General features: G+C 39.5%; 1 protein-coding gene across 1 annotated transcript in view; it reads left to right on the top strand.

Annotated features, from left to right (window-relative positions):
* The window catches only part of DNAH5 (dynein axonemal heavy chain 5), a 280,971-nt gene that overhangs the window by 257,344 nt on the left and 3,884 nt on the right, over nt 1-19,743 (top strand). Inside the window, exons 74-78 of the mRNA XM_064279684.1 lie at nt 7,619-7,822; nt 9,676-9,891; nt 12,311-12,523; nt 13,825-13,977; nt 14,940-15,171. Coding sequence (XP_064135754.1) covers nt 7,619-7,822; nt 9,676-9,891; nt 12,311-12,523; nt 13,825-13,977; nt 14,940-15,171 — 1,018 coding nt within the window. The remainder of the gene's footprint in view (nt 1-7,618; nt 7,823-9,675; nt 9,892-12,310; nt 12,524-13,824; nt 13,978-14,939; nt 15,172-19,743) is intronic.

Genomic DNA, 19,743 nt, shown 5'->3' with positions numbered 1-19,743 from the left:
GTGTCTGTTCATATCCTTTGCCCATTTTTTTAATTGGATTATTTGTCTTTTTGTTGTTGACATGTTGAAGTATTTTGTAGACTTTAGAGATTAGACCCTTGTTGGATATGTCATACCCAATATTTTTTTCCCAGTCTGTAGATTCTCTTTTTGCTTTTTTGGTGAAGTCTTTTGATGAGCAAAAGTGTTTACTTTTTAGGAGCTCCCAGTTATCTAGTTTATCTTCTGGTGTTTGTACATTTTTTGTTATGGTTTGTATTCTATTTATGCCATGTATTAGGGCCCCTAGCGTTTACCCTATTTTTTCTTCCTTGCTCTTAATCATTTTAGATTTTTTATATTTAGGTTTTTGATCCATTTTGAGTTAGTTTTTGTGTATGGTGTGAGGTATGGATCCTGTTTCATGTTTTTACAGATAGACATCCAGTTATGCCAGCACCATTTATTAAAGAGAGTATCTTTTCCCCATGTAACAGACTTTGGCCCTTTGTCAAATATCGGCTGCGTGTAGATGGATGGATTTACGTCTGGCTCCTCAATTCTGTCCCACAGGTCTATGTGTCTTTTGTACCAGACCAAGCTGTTTAGACTACCATGGCTGTATAATACATTCTAAGATCAGGTAGAGTGAGGGCTCTCACTTTTTTTCTTCTTCTTCAATAATGCTTTACTTATCCAGGGCTTCTTCCCTTTCCATATAAAATTGGTGATTAGTTTTTTCATCTCTTTAAAGAATGCAGTTGGAATTTGGATCAGGAGTGCATTATATCTGTAGATTGCTTTGGGTAATACTGACATTTTCACAATATTGAGTCTTCCTATTCTTGTGTATGATATATTTTTCCATTTATGTAAGTCTCTTTTGGTTTCTTGCAGTAGAGTTTTGCAGTTTTCTTTGTATAGGTCTTTTATGTCCCTGGTTAGATTTATTCTGAAATATCTTCTTGTGGGCTATTGTAAATGGTATTGATTTCCTGATTTCATTTTTGAGATTCGCTTTTTTGGTGAAGAGAAATCCAACCAATTTTTGTATGTTAATCTTATATCGTGCTACTTTGGTGAAATATTCTATTAGTTCCAGTAACTTTCTTGTGGATTCTTTGGGGTTTTTGATATATAGGAACATATCATCTGTGAATAGAGATAGTTTTACCTCTTCCTTACCAATTTGGATGTCCTTTATTTCTTTTGCTTGCCTTGTTGCTCTGACTAGGACTTTCAGCATGACGGCAAATAAGAGTGGTGATAAAGGGCATCCTTGTCTGTTGCCTGTTCTCAAGGGGAATACTTTCAGTCTCTCTCCACTGAGAATGATATTGGCTGTTTTGTATAAAAATAAATGCCCTTTATTATGTCGAGGAATTTCCCTTCTACTCCTGTTTTGCTGAGAGTTTTCATCAGGAATGGGTGTTGGACTTTGTCAAATGCCTTTTCTGCATCAATTGAGATGATCATGCGATTCTTTTATTTATTTACATTGATTGACTTTCCTAATGTTGAACCATCCTTGCATACCTGATATGAATCCCACTTGGTCATGATGTATTATTTTTATTTTTTTCATTGTCCTTTAGACGAAGTTTTATAGAACAAACTAGCTTCACATTAAACAATTAGTACACATACCGTTTTATGACACTGGCTAACAACCCCACGACATGTCAACACTCTCCCTTTTCAACCTTGGGTTACCTATTACCAGCTTTCGTGTCCCCACCTGCCTTCTCGTCCTTGACTCGGGGCTGGTGTGCCCCTTTAGCCTTGTTTTGTTTTATGGGCCTGTCTAATCTTTGGATGAAGGGTGAACCTCAGGAGTGACTTCATTACTGAGCTAAAAGGGTGTTCAGGGACCATTCTCTCAGGTTTCTCCAGTCTATCAGGCCAGCGAGTCTGGTCTTTTTTTGTGAGTTAGAACTTTTGTTTCTTATTACTGCTTCAATCTCTTTTTTTCTTATGAGTCTGCTAGTTTTTCTGCCTCAGTTGTTGATAGTTAAAGTATGTGGTGTATTTCTAGAAATTTGCCTGTTTCCTCTAAGCTTTCAAATTTGTTGGAGTACAATGTTCACAGTGTTCTGTTATGGTCCTTTTTATTTCAGCTGATTCTGTTGTGATATCACACATCTTATTTCTTATTCAGGTTATTTGATTCTCCTGTTTTTCTTTTGTCAGTTTGGCCAATGGTTTTTCAATTTTATTGATCCTTTCAATGTACCAACTTTGGTCTTGTTGATTCTATTGTTTTTCTGTTCTCTATTTCACTTATTTGTGCTCTGATCTTTATTATTTCTTATAGTGACTGTGGGCGTCTTTTGCTGGTGTCTTTCTGTTTATCAAGTTGTAGGGTTTGATTTTGGCCCATTCTTTTTTGACATGTGCATTTATTGCTATAAATTGACCTCTAAGCACTGCTTTTGCTATGTCCCAAAGGTTTTGGTAAAATGTGTTTTCATTATCATTTGTTTCTGTGAATTTTTTTATTCTGTCCTTAATTTCTTCTGTTACCCAGTAGTTTTTAAGCAAGGTGTTGTTTAGTTTCCATGTTTTTGAATTTTTTTTTCCTTGCTTTTCCTGTTATTGATTTCTACTTTTATGGTGTTATGATCAGAGAAGATGCTTTGTAATATTTCAGTATTTTAGATTTTGTTGAGGCTTGCTTTGTGGCCTCGAATGTGGTCTATTCTGAAGAATGTTTCATGTGTGTTGGAAAAGACTGTATACTTTGCTACTGTTCAATGGAGTGTTCTGTATATGTCTTTGAGGTCGAGTTGGTTGATTGTGTATCATTACTGAGTTTCTTTCTAGATGTTCTACCCTTCACCAAAAGTTGTGTGTTGAAATCTTCTACTAATATTGTGGAACAATCTATTTTGCTTTTCAAGGCTGTTAGAATGTATGTATTTTGGAGCCCTGTCATTTGGTGTGTATACATTTATTACGGTTATGTCCTCCTGGTGTATTGACCCTTTAATCATTATACAGTGTCCTTCCTTATCCTTTATGGTGGATTTTGCTTTAAAGTTTATTTTATTGAAGGCCATTATTGCCACTTGTGCTTCATTTCCCCCTTCCCCAGGAATTTTTTTTAATTGCCCTTTAGATGAAGGTTTACAGAACAAACTAGTTTCTCATTAAACAATTAGTACACATATTGTTTTGTGACATTGGTTGCCAACCCCATGACATGTCAACAATCTTCCCTTCTCTACCTTGGATTCCCTATCGCCAGCTTTCCTGTCTCCTCCTGCCTTCTTGTCCTTGCCCCTGGGCTGTTGTGCCCATTTAATCTCCTTTTATTTGACTGCTACTCTTTTTTTGGTAATTGTTTGTTTGATATATTTTTTCCATCCTTTGAGTTTTAGTTTGTTTATGTCTTTGTGTCTGAGGTGTGTCTCTTTTAGATAGCATATAGATGGATCATGTATTTTATCCATTCTGCCACTCTCTGTCTCTTTTCAGGTGCATTTAAGCCATTTATATTCAGTGTAATTCGTGACAGTTATGAATTTACTGCAGCCATTTTTTTTTTTTTTGTGGTGTTGACAGTTTCTTTGTTCCACTTAATTTTCTGTGTTGAGTTCTTTTTGTTTATGGATTTTCTTTTCACTTCTTGTGTTATTGTTGATTTTGTGTTTATCAATTATGTTTCTCTTCTTTTTACTTTTATGGGTAGGTTTGTTAGCATCCTTTGTAGTTATCTTGAAATTTACCTTTATTTTCCTAAGTTTAAACCAGCCTTTTATTTCTTGATATTGCCTTGACTTCCTCTCCATATGAAAGTTCTGTAACTACGCTGGCCATTCCCTTTTTATTTTGTTTTGACGTTTATGTATTGATGTCTCTGGTTCTCTATTTTCAGTCTTAGCTTTATTTTATTTTTGAGAATTCCCTATCTAGGCTGGTATCTGGTTGATTTATCCTGTGTCCTAATCTCGAATTGTTGTCTGATGTTGTTGGTTCTATAACTGGAGGACTCCCTTTAGTATTTATTATGATTTTGGTCTGGCTTTTATATATTCCCTTAATTTCTGTTTATCTGGAAATGTCCTAATTTTGCCTTTGTATTCCAGAGACATTTTTGCTGGATAAATAATTTTCGCTGGTAGTTTTTTTTCTTCAAGTCTTTATATATGTCATCCCATTGTCTTCTTACCTGCATAGTTTCTGCTAAGTAATAAGAGTTTAGTCTTACTGGTTCTCCTTTGTAGATAACTTTTTATTTTTCTCTAGCTGCTCTCAGGATTCTTTGTCTTTGGTTTTGGTAAGTTTGATTATGATATGTTTTGGTGACTTTCTTTTGGAGTCTATCCTGTGTGGGGTTCGTTGAGCTTCTTGGATAGATATCTTCTCGTCTTTCATGATATTAGCGAAGTTTTCTGCCAGCAAATCTTCAACAATTCTTTCTGTATTTTTTCCTCCCCCCCCCCAGTTCTGGAACTCTGATCACACTTAAGTTTTTCCTCTTGATAGTGTCTCAGATAATTCTTAGGCTTTCTTCATTTTTTTTTCTTGATTTTCCCTCAGATAAATTGGTGTCAAGTAAATATCTTCAGTCTCACTAATTCTGCCTTATCTTGTGTCAATTCTGCTCCTGTGTCCTTCCATTGAGTTGTCTATTTCTGAAATTTTATGGTTAAACTTGGATTACTAGTTACTGTTTTTGTATAGTCTCTTAATAGTCTTTACACTGCAACCCATAAGGTTTTCACTGGCCAATTTTTTCAGAAGTAGAGTGGCAGGTCCTATTCCTAGTCTGTCTTAGTCTGAACACTCTGCTGAAATCTGTCCACCAAGGATGACCCTGCTGGTATTTGAAATACTGGTGACAAAGCTTCCAGTATCACAGCAACATGCAAGCTCCCACAGTATAACAAATTGACAGATACATAAACAAGTCATGGTGTTTTCAATTGCCTCATATTTATGTGAGAGCTGGACAATGAATAAGGAAGACCCAAGAAGAATTGCCGCCTTTGAATTATGGTGTTGGCTAAGAATATTGAATATACCATGGACTAGCAAAAGAACAAACAAATCTGTCTTGGAAGAAATATAGCCAGAATGCCCTTGAGAAGCGAGGATGGTGAGATTTCATCTCACATGCTTTGGACATGTTATCAGAAGGGACCAGTCCCTTGAGGAGGACATCATGTTTGGTAAAGTAGAGGGTCAGCAGAAAAGAGGAAGATCCTCAACAAGATGGATTAACACAGTGGCAGCAATAATGGGCTCAGGCATAACAATTGTGAGGGTGGTGCAGGATGGGGCAGTGTTTTATTCTGTTGTACATAGGGTCACTATGAGTTGGAATCAACTCAATGGCACCTAACAGAACAACAGTAATAGTCTATTTATTCTGTTGTTTTGTTCTTATAATGTTTTCTTAAGTTGTCTTACTGCTTTGTTCCTGTGTTCATGTCTGTTTTCCCTGATCCCTTCCTTGATCCTTTGGAGAGCTCTGTATATTAGCCTTTTTTAATTCTTTATGAGTAGTTCCATTGTCTTATGTTCCTCTGGAAGGTTTTCTGGTTCTTTATTCTGGTTGCTTGCTGGAGCCATCTTGTTCTGCTTCTTTATGATGTGATTTGATATTGTCTGTTGTCTCCAAAGCATCAAGAAGTTATTACATTTATTTATTTTTGTATGTTTGTTTATTGCATCCCAAACTTTTTGTTGTTGTTGTTTTGATATATCTGTGTAGGCTGAGTGTATGTGCTACCCTGGTTGTTAATCTGGCCTCATTAAAGCTCTCACCTTCTACCTCCAGGTGGGTAGATCAGTGACTAGGTGTGTGAACATGGGTCCCTCTTTACTGTTGTTGCAGAGCTGCTGAGGATGTAGGTGGCATTTTTGGTGACATTTTGTATCTGTGCTGCTGGTCACTTGGCCCTGTGTGCAGGGGCTGTTCTCTCTGGTTGTTGGGTTGGGTGTTGTATGTGTGCCTCACCACTTATGGGTGGTTGGGATGAAGCTGCCCAGGTCATCATAACTGGATAGGTGTCCTGGAGACTCTCACTGACAGTTCTGGGTGGGTAGGGCTGTTTGGGGGTATTTGAAGCAGGCACAAGACCCCGGTTGCAGTAGGGGTTGATGCAGGCTGAGGTAGGGGGCTGTCGGCTGCCTACAAGTGCCTAGTTTGAGGGTGTGCCACTGCCTACTGGAGCACTTCGTGGGTGAGGTTGTGCAGCTGGTCCTTGGGTGCCCAGTGCTGGTGCCTGGAGGGTTTGTGAGGCACCACTGGTCCTTAGGCCCCTGTCATGGGTGGCTGGATGGAGTGGGCCATACTGCTGGTCCTCAGGCCCTGATGTGGGTGGTTGAATTCCTGTGTTAGGGGAGTAGGTGGTGGTGAATGCCACAGGTCTTCAGCTTCCACTTGGTTGCTGCAGGTGAAGTGGGCTTCAGCTGGGAATGCTGCCCATCTTGACCCAATACAGCAACACTGTTCTGACTCAGCCAGCAAGGTGCTGGCATGGGTGATTGGAGGGGGTGAAGGATGCTGCAAGTTCATGGACCCCCTGTACCAGTGGATGAGCAAAGGGGCAGACATTTCATACCAGCCTGAGAACTCCTGTCTTAGGGGGTGAGGTGGTGTTGAATGCCTTAGGTCTGTAGCTCCTGCTTAGCTGCTGCAGGTGAAGTGGACTTCAGCTGGGAACGTTGCCTGCCTTGACCCAATATGGCCATACTGTGTCAGCTCAGCCAGCACCAGCCAGCAAGGTGCTAGTGTGGAATATTGGAGGGGGGTGGGAGGCACTGCAAATCTGTACCCCCTCTGCCCCTCCCCCCCAGTGCTGGTGGCTGGGTTAAGGGGCAGGAACCTCTGGACTAGGGTCATGAGTTCCTGACTTAGGGAGAATGGCAGTGTTGAATGCCACCGGACTGGTGTCAAAGTGGGAAGAGGGATATAAAGGGAGAGGGAGTGCTCCTCAGCCCGTGGAGCTCTGGTGGAGGGGGGCATGGATGTGCATGATGGGTTGGGTGCATATGCTTAACTTTCTCGTAGAGCTGGAATCACTGCTGGCCGACTCCAGGGGTGTGTGCAGAGTTGCTCCTGCTTAGTTGCACTTGGGTTTTGGCTGGCGATGCTGCTACTTGTCTCAGTGTGTCCACACTGTGCAGGTTTGGCTAGCAAGACGCCAGTGATCCGTAATTCTGTTTCTGCTGTTTTTGCATCCTCTCTCTTTCTGCCTATCACTCAGTCCAATTCTTCAGCCTTGTCTTTGATGCTTAGGGTTCCAAGATTATCATATACCTCTGATTCACTTATTTTTCAGGTCCTTGTTGTAAGAGGGATGACACGAAATGTCTGACTACTCCATCATCTTGGCCCATCTCCTGGTTTTAAGATTTCAGGAGATATTTTTGGTTTAAGGTTTAAAGATTCTCTCAAGGCAGTAGTTTCAGGGGTTCATCCATCCTACATTGCTCCAGAAAGTCTGGATTCCATGGAAATTTGAAATTCTGCATTTTCTCCCTTGCCTACTTAATTTTCCTTCTGTACTGTCCACATTACTGGTGAATAAATGAATGGCATGACAATGAATATGGTTGTTACTTGGTAGGCAGCGTAATGATGAGATGGTAATAATTTCTACACATTTTTTTCTATAAATTCCCCCAGGGAGTCTCCTGGACCACTGTCCGCTACATGATAGGAGAAATTCAATATGGAGGGAGAGTCACTGACGACTACGATAAGAGATTGTTGAACACTTTTGCTAAGGTTTGGTTCAGTGAAAATATGTTTGGAGCTGATTTCAGCTTTTATGAAGGATACAACATTCCAAAATGCAGCACTGTGGAGAACTATCTTCAGTATATCCAGGTTTGTCAATGTAGGAATTTTATTCCTAGATCAAATAACTACAACCATTTTACCTTTCGATGTTAATTGTATGTATTTCTTTTAAAATAAAATTTAAAGGTGATATATACTAAAGCGTCCACTGTAGATGCTTTCTTCATAATTTCATATTCATCTGATGATTAAAATATTTGTATTAGTTTTGAGTGTGTTTTGTGTGAGTCTCCCTAACCCTGTTTTCTTTTAATGCCTCAGCAAAGAATAAATTTTGGGGAGATGATGAATGGGCCAATTTAGAACTAGGGGAGCTACACAAATTCCCCAGAATCCTTGGCTCTTGAGGCTTCAGCTACCTCATCAGTAGGGCAAAGGCAGCCACTAGACTATGGCTAATTTTTCAGTCCCCTTGCCTCATCCTGTGCTGTGTTACTTAATTCTGGCCTAACAGACAGCCTATGGCTATGTCCAGGAACCCATTTTGAATAAGAGCTTCCTGTAAGACAAAGCTTCTCAACCTTGGCAGTATCGATGTTCAGGACTGGATCATTTTTTTATTGTGGAGGACTAGCCTGTGCATTTTGGGAACTTGTCTAACATCCCTGGTCTCCACCCACTAGATGCCAATAACATCCTACTACCCCTCACCCTGGGTTGTGACAACCAACAATATCTCCAGACATTGTCAAATGTCCACTGGAGGGCAAAATCACACTTGGTTGAGAAGCATTGCTCAAAGAAAGAATAAGATAGATTTTTGACAGGAAATTTGGGAATATGCAGAGGGAGGGGGAATCTGATTTGTGTCTCCAGCTAAGTAAATTTTCTATCTCTATACCTTGAATTCATTAGATCATTATTTAGTAGTCTCTTTCACCTTTTTTTTTTTTCACCTTAGCTATTTATCTTAGTGTTAACAAACTAAAGCTCAACCCCAGAGAGCTAAATTTATCAGTGTATTTAGAGGTTTTTTGATATATAAATGTTATGGGTTTATCATATATTACGGCGTAAACATTTTTATTAATTCAAATCAACAAATATATTTGCCCTAACTGTACTCTATGTGGCTTTAAATCATTAGCACTGAATAAGAAAAGTGCCTACGAAGGTATAAATTTAGGCTTGCCTGTACATGTAAGTATCTATATACACTTCATTTCACAAAGACATTGTGTGAAAAGGATTAAAATAAGGGGTTAGAGGGAATGAAAAATATGAATAAAACAATAATAAAGTTAAGGACAAGATTAATACATATAAATACATGTCAAAGTGTAAGTGAATTTTCTTTTCTATAAATGGCTGAGTTTTTGCCTGCTTGTTCTTTTCTGACTTTCTCTTGCTCTCCATCTTTTTTTTTTCTGTGATTCTGTCTCTCTCTCAGTATTTCCCTCTTCTCCCAGTCTCTGTCTTTCTCCTTAGGAGAATATGACTCCCACCTGACACCTTACTGGGATACAATTGCTAAAACTGTCATTTCCTGGTGTATTTAAAACCTAGCCATTAGTTATACAACATTTATTTAAACAACTGGCTGGAATTAAATAAGGCCCTCAAGAAACAAAAGACCAAGCCACAATGCCCTTCCCATCTCATGCATTAGATAACCAGATAGAATCTCTCTTTAATTCGGTTTTGCTTGAGGCACAAATCTTAGAGACCCATGAGTCTATGTTTTTCGATGTTCATTGTCTTTTTTTTAAGGCAACTGCTGAGTCTTTTCTGGTGAAGTTACTGAGGTTTGCAATCTGAAACAATTAAGACATTTTATGTAAACGCTTATCCCGGTAAAAGCGTTTTTATTTCATAAGACGGTCTAATATAACTGCTGCTTAGGTCAGCCATCCATGCTTACCTGGGATGTTTGTTGACAGAGTTTACCAGCCTATGACAGCCCCGAGGTGTTCGGGTTGCACCCCAACGCTGACATCACCTACCAAAGTAAGCTGGCCAAGGACGTGCTGGACACCATTCTTGGCATCCAACCCAAGGACAGCTCTAGTGGAGGTGACGAGACCCGGGAGGCTGTGGTGGCCAGGTTGGCTGATGATATGCTGGAGAAGCTGCCCCAAGACTATAGCCCATTTGAAGTGAGTTGATGAAATTCTGACAAAATGTCAGCTGTGGGTGTGTATATTTGGTTGGGGAAGCCAGGAAGAAGGAAAACCTGTTGCTGTCGAGTCAATTCTAACTCACAGGGACCCTATAGGACAGAGTAGAACTGCCCATAGTGCTTCCAAGGAGTGGCTGGTGGATTCAAACTGCCAACCTTTTGGTTAGCAGCCAAATGCTTAACCACTGTGCCACAAAGCCAGGGCGGAAAAATGGTTTTTCTGAGTTTCAAAAAAATAATTAAAGAAAATTACTTCCTGAAGAAACAGAAAAATAACTTTTGAATCCATGAATGTAATGGTTTTGAAATATAAATAAAGAAATCAGGTGAGAATGCTAATATTTATAATGAAATTAAAAGCATGTGCTGATGGGTTAGGATTGCCTTTCCGGAACCTTCCCCGAAGGTACTTCACATGGTCTTTTGTTCTAAAGAAAGCAATATTTTCTTAGATTAAAGCACCAGGTTATTCAAAACAAAAAAACGTTGTTTAGTTTAATGCGCACCTGAAAATCCAGGCCTTCCTGCTTCAGGGAGCTGAGGTTTCCGTCATTCGCTCTTTGTAGCTTCTTCATCTCACTGGTTTTGAAAACTGATTTGTTTTTTAATATGCAAGTGACTTCTAAGCAAAATTTATGATTACAAAAGACATTTTAACAAATATTGTGAAAAGATTTGCCCTGATAGCATTTTAAAGAAATCTTTGATAAAATCCAAAGTAAGTGGCTTACTTTCCATGTAGTCTTAACAGATGACCTGGATTAACCTCGTGGCACTTGTCATAGAGACACATTTCTTTGTATATTGCCCCTTTCCACCTGGTTTTTAGAAGATAATCTGCAACATTTTGCTTCTTTTGCTTCCTGTTATTTTCCACTAGGCAGGCCACTAGGCTGCTAGTGCTACAGAGGGAACTCAAAGACCTACAGTCAAGGGAATAATTTTCCCTGGATCTATGCTTGCTTGCTTGGAAAAAATTGATATTTCTATCAGCTGTCGTAAGGAGCCCTGGTGGTACAGTGGTTAAGCACTTGGCTGATAACAGGAAGGTCAATGGTTCAAACCCACTAGTCACTCCAAGGGTGAAAAGACCTGGCAATCTACTCCCGTAAAGATTTATAGCCATTCTACTCTGTCGTATAGGATCTTTAGGAGTTAGAATCAACTCTACAGCACACAACAACATTAGCTTTTACAAGCATCCTTCACCATAATATCAGCAAAGAAGTTATCCATGTCTGAAAGTGGTTGAAATATTTATGAAGCAGTAGAAATACCTAAAAAGATATTAATAATCACATAAATGAAAGTGGTAAGTAATGGAATTTAGACTCGATGGCAACAGGTTTGGTTTGGTTTCGGTTTATATCCTCCTGTCGAATTGGTCAGTGCTGTGGCTCCCTGAGGAAACACTGGTGGCACAGTGGTTAAGAGTTCGGCTGCCAGCCAAAAGGTCGGCAGTTCGAATCCACCAGGTGCTCCTTGGAAGCTCTATGGGGCAATTCTACTCTGTCCTATAGGGTCACTGTGAGTCGGAATCGGGGCAGTGGGTTTGATTTTATGGCTCCCTGAAAGGTGCAGATGGTTAATGTGCTCAGCTGCTGACTGAAAGGTTGGAGGTTGGTGTCCACTCAGAGGCACCTTGGAAGGAAGCCCTGGTGATCTGCTTCTGGAAAACCAGCTACCAAAAACCCTGCGGACCACAGTTCGACCCTGACACACACGGGGTCCTGGAGTTGAAACCGACTCCGTGCAACGGGTTTAACTCTAGGGTAGAGCAGCTCGGCCTAGTACAACATTCGATATGGAGAAGACCCTGAATAAAAACTTGTAGGGTGAAAATGATTGAATGGTTGGATGGACAGCTGAATGGAAGAATGTTTTTATGGAAAAAAAAAAAAACAGAAAGCTTATACAACACAAGTCTAGTTCTTTGAGGACGCCAACAGAAGAGCTGTACTTGTGCACACATTTGCTTCTGTGTGTCTGTGAGTGTGTTTGGACGTGCTCAGGTTGGCGGTAGGACACACATTTCTCTATAAGTGCAGCTTCCATGTTGTAAGGTTGTATGGCTATATAGGGTCGCTATGAGTCAGAATTGACTTGGTGGCACTGGGTTTGGGTTTAGTATGGCTATGGTCATGTATTTTATAATCTTCTGTTAGTTAATAGCTGCCTATTCTTTCCCACATGCAATGAAAAAACCAGATTGGTTACCTAACACGTGTTTCCATTTTTATTCTTTTTTTTCTGGTGGTGATAAATAAATAAATAAAAGTTTATTATTACAGAACTGTAAAACTTTGAGCCTTTTCAGAAGCCTCAGGGCACCAGCTCTATGAAACCATCAGTAGCCATCTCATTCTTAACGTGTGTTTTGAACACCTACACGACAGGTGAAGGAGAGGCTGCAGAAGATGGGGGCATTCCAGCCAATGAACATTTTCCTCAGGCAGGAGATAGACAGAATGCAGAGGGTCCTCAGCCTTGTCCGGAGCACCCTGACCGAGCTGAAACTCGCTATCGATGGCACCATCATCATGAGTGAAAATCTCCGAGACGCTTTGGATTGCATGTTTGATGCTAGAATTCCTGCTCTGTGGAAAAAAGTATGTATAAGGTTGCTCCTCTTCTGCTAATCTGCATAATCACTTTATTGTTGGAAATAGTTGTAATTGGCAAGTGGAGAACACCTAAGGATAATTTATTTAAAACTGTTCTGCACAGGGACTAATGCCCGTATGTTGTTGTTAGTTGCTGTCAAGTCGATTCCAGCTCATGGCGACCCATGTGTTCTAGAGTAGAACTTCTCCAGAGGGTTTTCTTAATGTCGTCTTAACGGAAGCAGATCGATAAATAGTTCTATCTTCTGCGTCTCTGCCGGGTGGGTTTGAACCACCCAACTGTTGGCTACTATGCTTATTCATTCGTAAAATATGGCAATCATAGTAAAACGTTATAAAATATGATTTGGAGATACCTACCAGTGCTGCTGATAAGAATAGTGACATACCCGTGCTAATCGTAATAATGAAAGTTCCACAGGTGAAGTCAGGGAGAATGAAATTAGTTCGTGGGTGGTAAAGGGACTTGGGTTTCCATTTTTTTCCTAACTTGGAGGAAATAAAAGTACATCCTATAGGGACAAAAACTCCAGAAAATAAACGTTGTTTACCTCATTAAAAATGCTAAGTGGAGAAAGGTGTCCCTGACTTACAATCCACAGTATATATTTTAGAGTGATGATGATATGTCCTGATGAGGCCATGAGCATATTTATGGAAACAGAAATTCTATTTTTTATATGGCATCAATTGAAAATGTAACTGAAGGAGAAACAGTAGAAGCCTGTTGAATCTCAATAGAGAACAAGAGTTGGTGATGTATATATTCGTATGTGGAGGGTGATTCTGGGGACAGCAGACATCTTGAGAAGCATCCTGACCTGGTATTCATATTGACCTGGTATTTATGTGATAGGTTCCTGGGTGGTACAAATGGTTTGTGCTCGACCGCTAACCTAAATGTTGGTGGTTTGAACCCGCCCAGCCATGGCTTGGAAGAAAGGCCTGGCTATTTGCTTCCTTAAAGATTACAGCCAAGAAAACCCAATGGAGCAGTTCTACTCTGTAACATGGGGGTTGCAATGATTCGGGATCAACTCGGTGGCAATGGGTTTGCTTTATTCATGTGGTGATTAACTGTTTCTATCATGTCTTAATATCAATATTACTAGGGAAGAAGAATAATTTGAAAACCTTAAATGTCACAACATAAGGGGAATTCATGTCTTAGGGACTTATACATTCTAAAAGTAATAGTGATATTTCATCATTTTTCTGTGAACGTAGCCAGTTAAACAACAGAATTACACCTATGTTAATTAACTGTTTTGATGTATGCTTTTTAGGCTTCTTGGGTGTCAAGTACACTGGGTTTCTGGTTTACTGAACTTATAGAAAGAAACTGCCAGTTTGCCTCTTGGGTTTTCAATGGCCGACCCCACTGTTTTTGGATGACTGGCTTCTTTAACCCCCAAGGATTTTTAACTGCAATGCGCCAGGTAATAGCTCTGCTTTGTACCCATTGTGTTATTATAATTTTCTTCTCCAAGGTTTTCTTCTTTCATTATAGTTTCAAAGCATATAGTAAGACAGAGAATGACTGTCACTTTTTGGTACTCGTAGTTACATTGTCATGAACATAAATCTAGCGATTTGTTTTCAGACTGCCAGCTTGAATTTCAAAGTGTTATTTTTATATAGGCAATCCCCGGGTTACGAATGTTTGACTTACGTACAACCTGTAGTTATGAACCAACCCCTGAAAAGCCTATTAGGTTAAAAGTTTGAAGTACATACAATGGTTCATAATAACAAATGGGCGCCTCTTTGCAACGTGCATCAAGGTATTATTGTTATTCTTACTGTATTATGTTTAAGATGTTTTAACGTACCTGAAGTGTTTCATTAATGTTTTTATGCATAGATAGGCACGTTATATACTAAGACAAACATTTGACTAACTGACATTAGATATGAACTGTACCTAACTGTCCTGACTTACATACAAAATCGACTTAAAGACAAATTTTTAGGAACAGAACTTGTTAGTAATCCAGGGACTACCTGTGTAGTGGAACCTATGAGAGCTGAGACTTGATGAGATTTCTTTGTTTTTCCGGGGCTAACAAGTTTTCGGCCTTTGACGGTGTGCAGACTTACAACTTTCATATTCCCCGTTTTAGCGGCGCTTTCCTTCTCTGACAGGTTTTCACCGTATATAGCTTCTGGCTCCCGTAGGTTTTAATATACTAAATGTTGTATTTCTTTTTAAAGTGCAAGTGGTTAAATTAGGACATGGGTATCGTTTATGTAGGACTATTTTTCATTTTTTAAATACTCTTCTAGTTCCTTTGGATTAGACTAATTTGGGCCTGCACTTTCATCATTGTTATGGTCTTTATATTAAGATCAACCTCTAATTTACTCCTTCCTCCTTTGTTTTCATTCTTGCCTTGAGTAGGAAATAACTCGTGCCAACAAAGGCTGGGCGCTGGACAATATGGTGCTTTGCAATGAGGTCACCAAGTGGATGAAGGACGACATTTCTGCCCCTCCGGCCGAGGGTGTCTATGTCTATGGCTTATATCTTGAAGGTGCTGGCTGGGACAAGAGAAACATGAAACTCATTGAATCAAAACCTAAAGTGCTGTTTGAGTTGATGCCTGTCATAAGGATTTTTGCAGAAAACAATAGTAAGTTGTCTTGCATATTCAGTAATCGTTGATGTCACTGAATTGGATGACATTGTAAACATAGGATCCCATTATTTTGTTATCATGCAGTAGGGATTTTATTCTTCTTTAACTAGCTTTACATTCACACCCCTATTTAATGAGCAATCACTGACCTCTAGACACTTTTCTGAGTGCTACTGAGGAGGCAGGGGATTATAAAATAGTTCTTGCCTATATATTTGTTGTTGTTAGGTGCCATCAAGCTGACTCTGACTCATGGCGACCCTATGTATAACAGAATGAAACGTTGCTGGGTCCTCCATTATCCTCACAATCATTGTTATGTTTGAGCCCATTGTGTCAATTCATCTCATATAAGGTCTCCCTCTTTTTTACTGATCCTCTACTTTACCCAGCATGATTGGTCCTTCCTGATGTCATGTCCAGAGTTTGCAAGATGGGGTCTAATCATCTGTGCTTCTAAGGAGCATTCCGGCTGTGCTTCCTCCAAGACAGATTTGTTCGTTCTTCTGCCAGTCCATGGTATATTCAATATTCTTTGCCAACACCACAATTTGAATGTGTTAATTCTTCTTTGGTCTCCCTTATTCATTGTCCAGCTTTCACATGCATATGAGGTGATTGAAAATACCATGGCGTGGGTCAGGTGCACCTTAGTCCTCAAGGTGACATCTGTGCTTTTTAATTCCTTAAAGAGGTCTTTTGCAGCACATTTGTCCAATGCAGTACATCTTTGATTTCTTGACTGCAACTTCCATGGACATTGATTATTGCCTGTCTTATAAAGTAGACAAGATATGTATGTATTCTTCTGAAACATTAGCCGATGAAATGAGAAACAAATGTTTAGCATAGCTAATAAGTGATGGGAAAAGGGATTGAGGTAACTGTGGGCTGATGGGACTGGGTGTCAGGAGCAGATGGGCTTGGGTTGGGCCTTGAAGGATGGATATGATATGGGGCAAGGGGTGGAAGGAAGAAATTCTAGGCAAGACTGCTCAGGGCTCATGTGAAGGCTCTATCAGCTTGGAGGTTTGAGCCAAGTTGTGAGATTGAGATTGAATTCCGAAGCATCCAGCTTAATACTTAAAAAAAAAAACTTTAGCTAATGGTAAAATGCTGGCTTCATATTTCAACCCATGGATGTAATAACACTTCTGCAAAGCACACATGTTACTTCTACTTTGACAAAGTTGTCAAAGCTCTGTTTGATAAGTCTAAAAATACTGAAACTATTATCTGCTGTTGGCTTGATGTTTTCTGGCGACTTTGTGCTGCTGCATTTTCTCAGCGAAAATGTCCTCAGCAATAATGGCCTTTCAGCATCCAGGGAATCCTGTGTAGCACAAGCTATGAACTCGAGAGGTGGACCCCAAGGAGGCGCTGGCTTTATGACTGAAACGCAAGAGATTTTGCCTTCAGTAAGTGAAGGGATAAAATAATCTCTCTTTAAAAGACAGCTGCTGGTATCCTCACCTGCTAGGTAAGGAATACATATGGAAATGTGGGTTGGAAAAGAGAGCTTATAAAGTCCAAGTGTTTATTTTTTAAGCAGACATTCACTGGATGCCCAGTGTGTACCAGCCACGATCTTAGGTGCTAGGAATAAAAAAAATACAAAGGTAATTATCAACCAGATCCTGCCCACAAGCAACTCCCAGTCTGGTGAGGGTGACCCATAAGTAAATAAAAGTTAAAATAGAATTGGGTAAATGTCATGATAAGAGATATACACAGGATGCTGAAGAACCTTAGAAGGAGAACATAACTATGCCTGAGAGGTTTGGGGAGCTTGCCTTGGAGGTAGGTTTTAGATGACAACAATGAGCACGATAGGGAGATAGGGAAGGACTTTTCTTGGCAGAGGGAAATAGTGGTATCTGACTTGGTCATTCAGTGAATATTTAACTGACACCGACCATCTGCCAAGCACCATTCTAGTGTGAGAATATAACAACGAAAAACACAGGGAGAATCCCCATCCTCATGAGCTCACTCAAAGAGGGAGAGCTAGCCAAGAAAGAACTAATAAATAAACATACTGATTTCAAATAGTTATTGTTCATATAAAGAAGATGCATACACATGGTATGCTAGGGAGTAAGATAATTTAGCGGTCTGGGGAAGCCTTCATTGAGGAAGGAACGTTGAACTGAGATCCCAGTGACAGAAAGGGGACAGGGGACATACTAATATCCAGGAGGAGGAGGAAGAGTGCAAGGACTCAGGGGATGGCAATGGATATGCCCTGTTTGAGGAAGAGAAAGAAGGTGGGTCTGTCTGGGGCACTATGGTGGGGGGCACTGTGAGTGGGGAGAGACAGAGGCTGAGAGTGTGTGAGAGTGCATGATGCACCACAGATAATTTTATTATTATTACTGTTACGTTTAACTTGCATGGCTGTTGAAAGATTAAAAGAAATACTCTGTGCAAGACTGCACTGTCTAGTCATTTAAATTTAAATATTATTAGCAACCCATTGCCCATTGCCGAAGAGTCGATTCCGACTTCTAGTGACCCTACAGAACAGAGCAGAACTGCCCCATAGGGTTTCTGAGGAGCGACTGGTAGATTTGGACTGCTGACCTTTTGATTAGCAGCTGAGCTCTTAACCGTTGCACCACTGGGGTTCCATTATTAGCAAAGGGGGCTTAAATAACAAAATGATTTAAAGCTTATATAGATTTTCTCTGTGTAACTCGGAGCCCTGGTGGTGTAGTGGCTAAGAGCTCGGCTGCTAACCAAAAAGGTCAGCAGTTCGAATCCACCAGCCACTCCTTGGAAACCCTATGGGGGCAGTGGTGCTCTGTGCTGTAGGGTCACTATGAGTCAGAACTGACTAAACAGCACCTAATAACACAATGACAACTATGTTACTTTGTTGTTTTGGGTATTGAAAAGAATGTATGATGTAATGATATACTAATGTTTGAGTGAAAAATATAGACTAGATAGGGAAGTAACGTAGATAGAAAATGGACCCCCAGGGGAAAAAAAAAAAAAACCCAGGTGTTTTATTAAAACCCTTAGAATCCTAAAGTATGTAGCTCACCAATTTATACAACCTCTTTTCTCTGTTCCCCCTTTTGGAGTCCTAAGGCTTTAAACATACTGAGCTGATTTGTTCTACCGATCTAGCATGTTTATTTTTGTCTTCAAAGTTCTTTGTCCAACCGGGGTAATGGTTTCGAATCATCTGTCTTTGTTGTTGTTTAGTGTCTGTCAGCACTTTCTCCATGAAATGATATTTCTAGTGGCATCTAATCCAGGTGCTGAAGTTTGTTCCATGCTGTGTCTTAGCATGGGCACCTTCCCCTCTGGAGCAATTAAAAATAAAGAAAATTCGATAAATATTTCAGATAATTTTTTTACCTGCTTACTGAAAAGAATGGTTATTTTTTTTTTTTTCCTGCTTCCATTTTGCTTTTTGGATTCAAATACAATTTAGCCCAATACTTCCCTAGGTATAATTATTACAGTTACGATCGGGGTCAGATATAAGACTCTAGTGGCTTACTTCAAGTTTTATAAAATGATTTAGCCAGATTTGCAGCAAAGAAGAACAGTTAGTTATATGTTTGTTGTGTGTTTACAAATCCTAGGCTTAAGGGGTTTTACTCTATCAGTGTAATTAATATTAATTGCTGTTCATAAATTCCCTATCATTTGCTTAGTTGATCAGAATTTTTCATGTATTTGCCTAATTATTATTACTAGTGATAAAATTATTATACCCTATAGTAATTGAAAACATAACATCCAGACGTTAAAATGAGGTTTTATATTATTTCAGGTTGTTTCTAATGAGTAATTTCATGGTTTTTACTTTTAAGCAAACACATAGTTTTAAAGTACAGTAAAATATTCGTGACTTTGTTGTTCAAGAACCAAGTTTCTCAACCTTGGCATTATTGACATTTGGGGCCAGATAAGTCTGACTTGGAAGGCTGTGAATTGTAGGATATCTAGCAGCATTACTGGCTTTGTCCACTAGATGCCAGTAACACGCCCACAGTTGTGACAACCAAAAATGGCTCCCAACATTAGGAAATGTCCTGGAGGTATAGGAGATGGGGGAGCAAAACCACCCTTGGTTAAGAATAACTGCTATAGAAACTTTATTTTATATTGAAATCTATGTCCAGTATTATCATACTCAAATGTTTAACGCCTTCCAATAAAATATTAAATTTTTGGTGGAGGTATAAAAACACATGGCACATCATGCTGAAGCTTCTGCTGGACCAAATAATGAGACTTTAACTTCTGACCGTGCTTTGTTTTTGAATTTGTTAGAAAAAGCTAAATTATTGAGCAAGTTAATCTTGGGAAATAAATTCAGTAATATCGATACACTAACATTGCATTAATAAGTTACTGTATTTATGATTCAGAGCCTGTGTGTGTAACATATTTCACCAAAGCAAAGTTATCCGTCTGAGTTAAATGTGATTCATTTTAATAGCTATGTGAATGTCACTTGTAATATTGTATTGGTATTCCGGAGAGCATAAGAATGGGCGGAGACTCAGCTCTTGTCTTTAAACAATTTATCATCTGGAATAGAAG

This window comes from Loxodonta africana, chromosome 2 (assembly GCF_030014295.1).
Source record: "Loxodonta africana isolate mLoxAfr1 chromosome 2, mLoxAfr1.hap2, whole genome shotgun sequence".
NCBI classification, from domain to species: Eukaryota; Metazoa; Chordata; class Mammalia; order Proboscidea; family Elephantidae; genus Loxodonta; species Loxodonta africana.
Note: the sequence above shows the minus strand (reverse complement) of the source record. Positions and strands in the feature narration are given on the sequence as shown.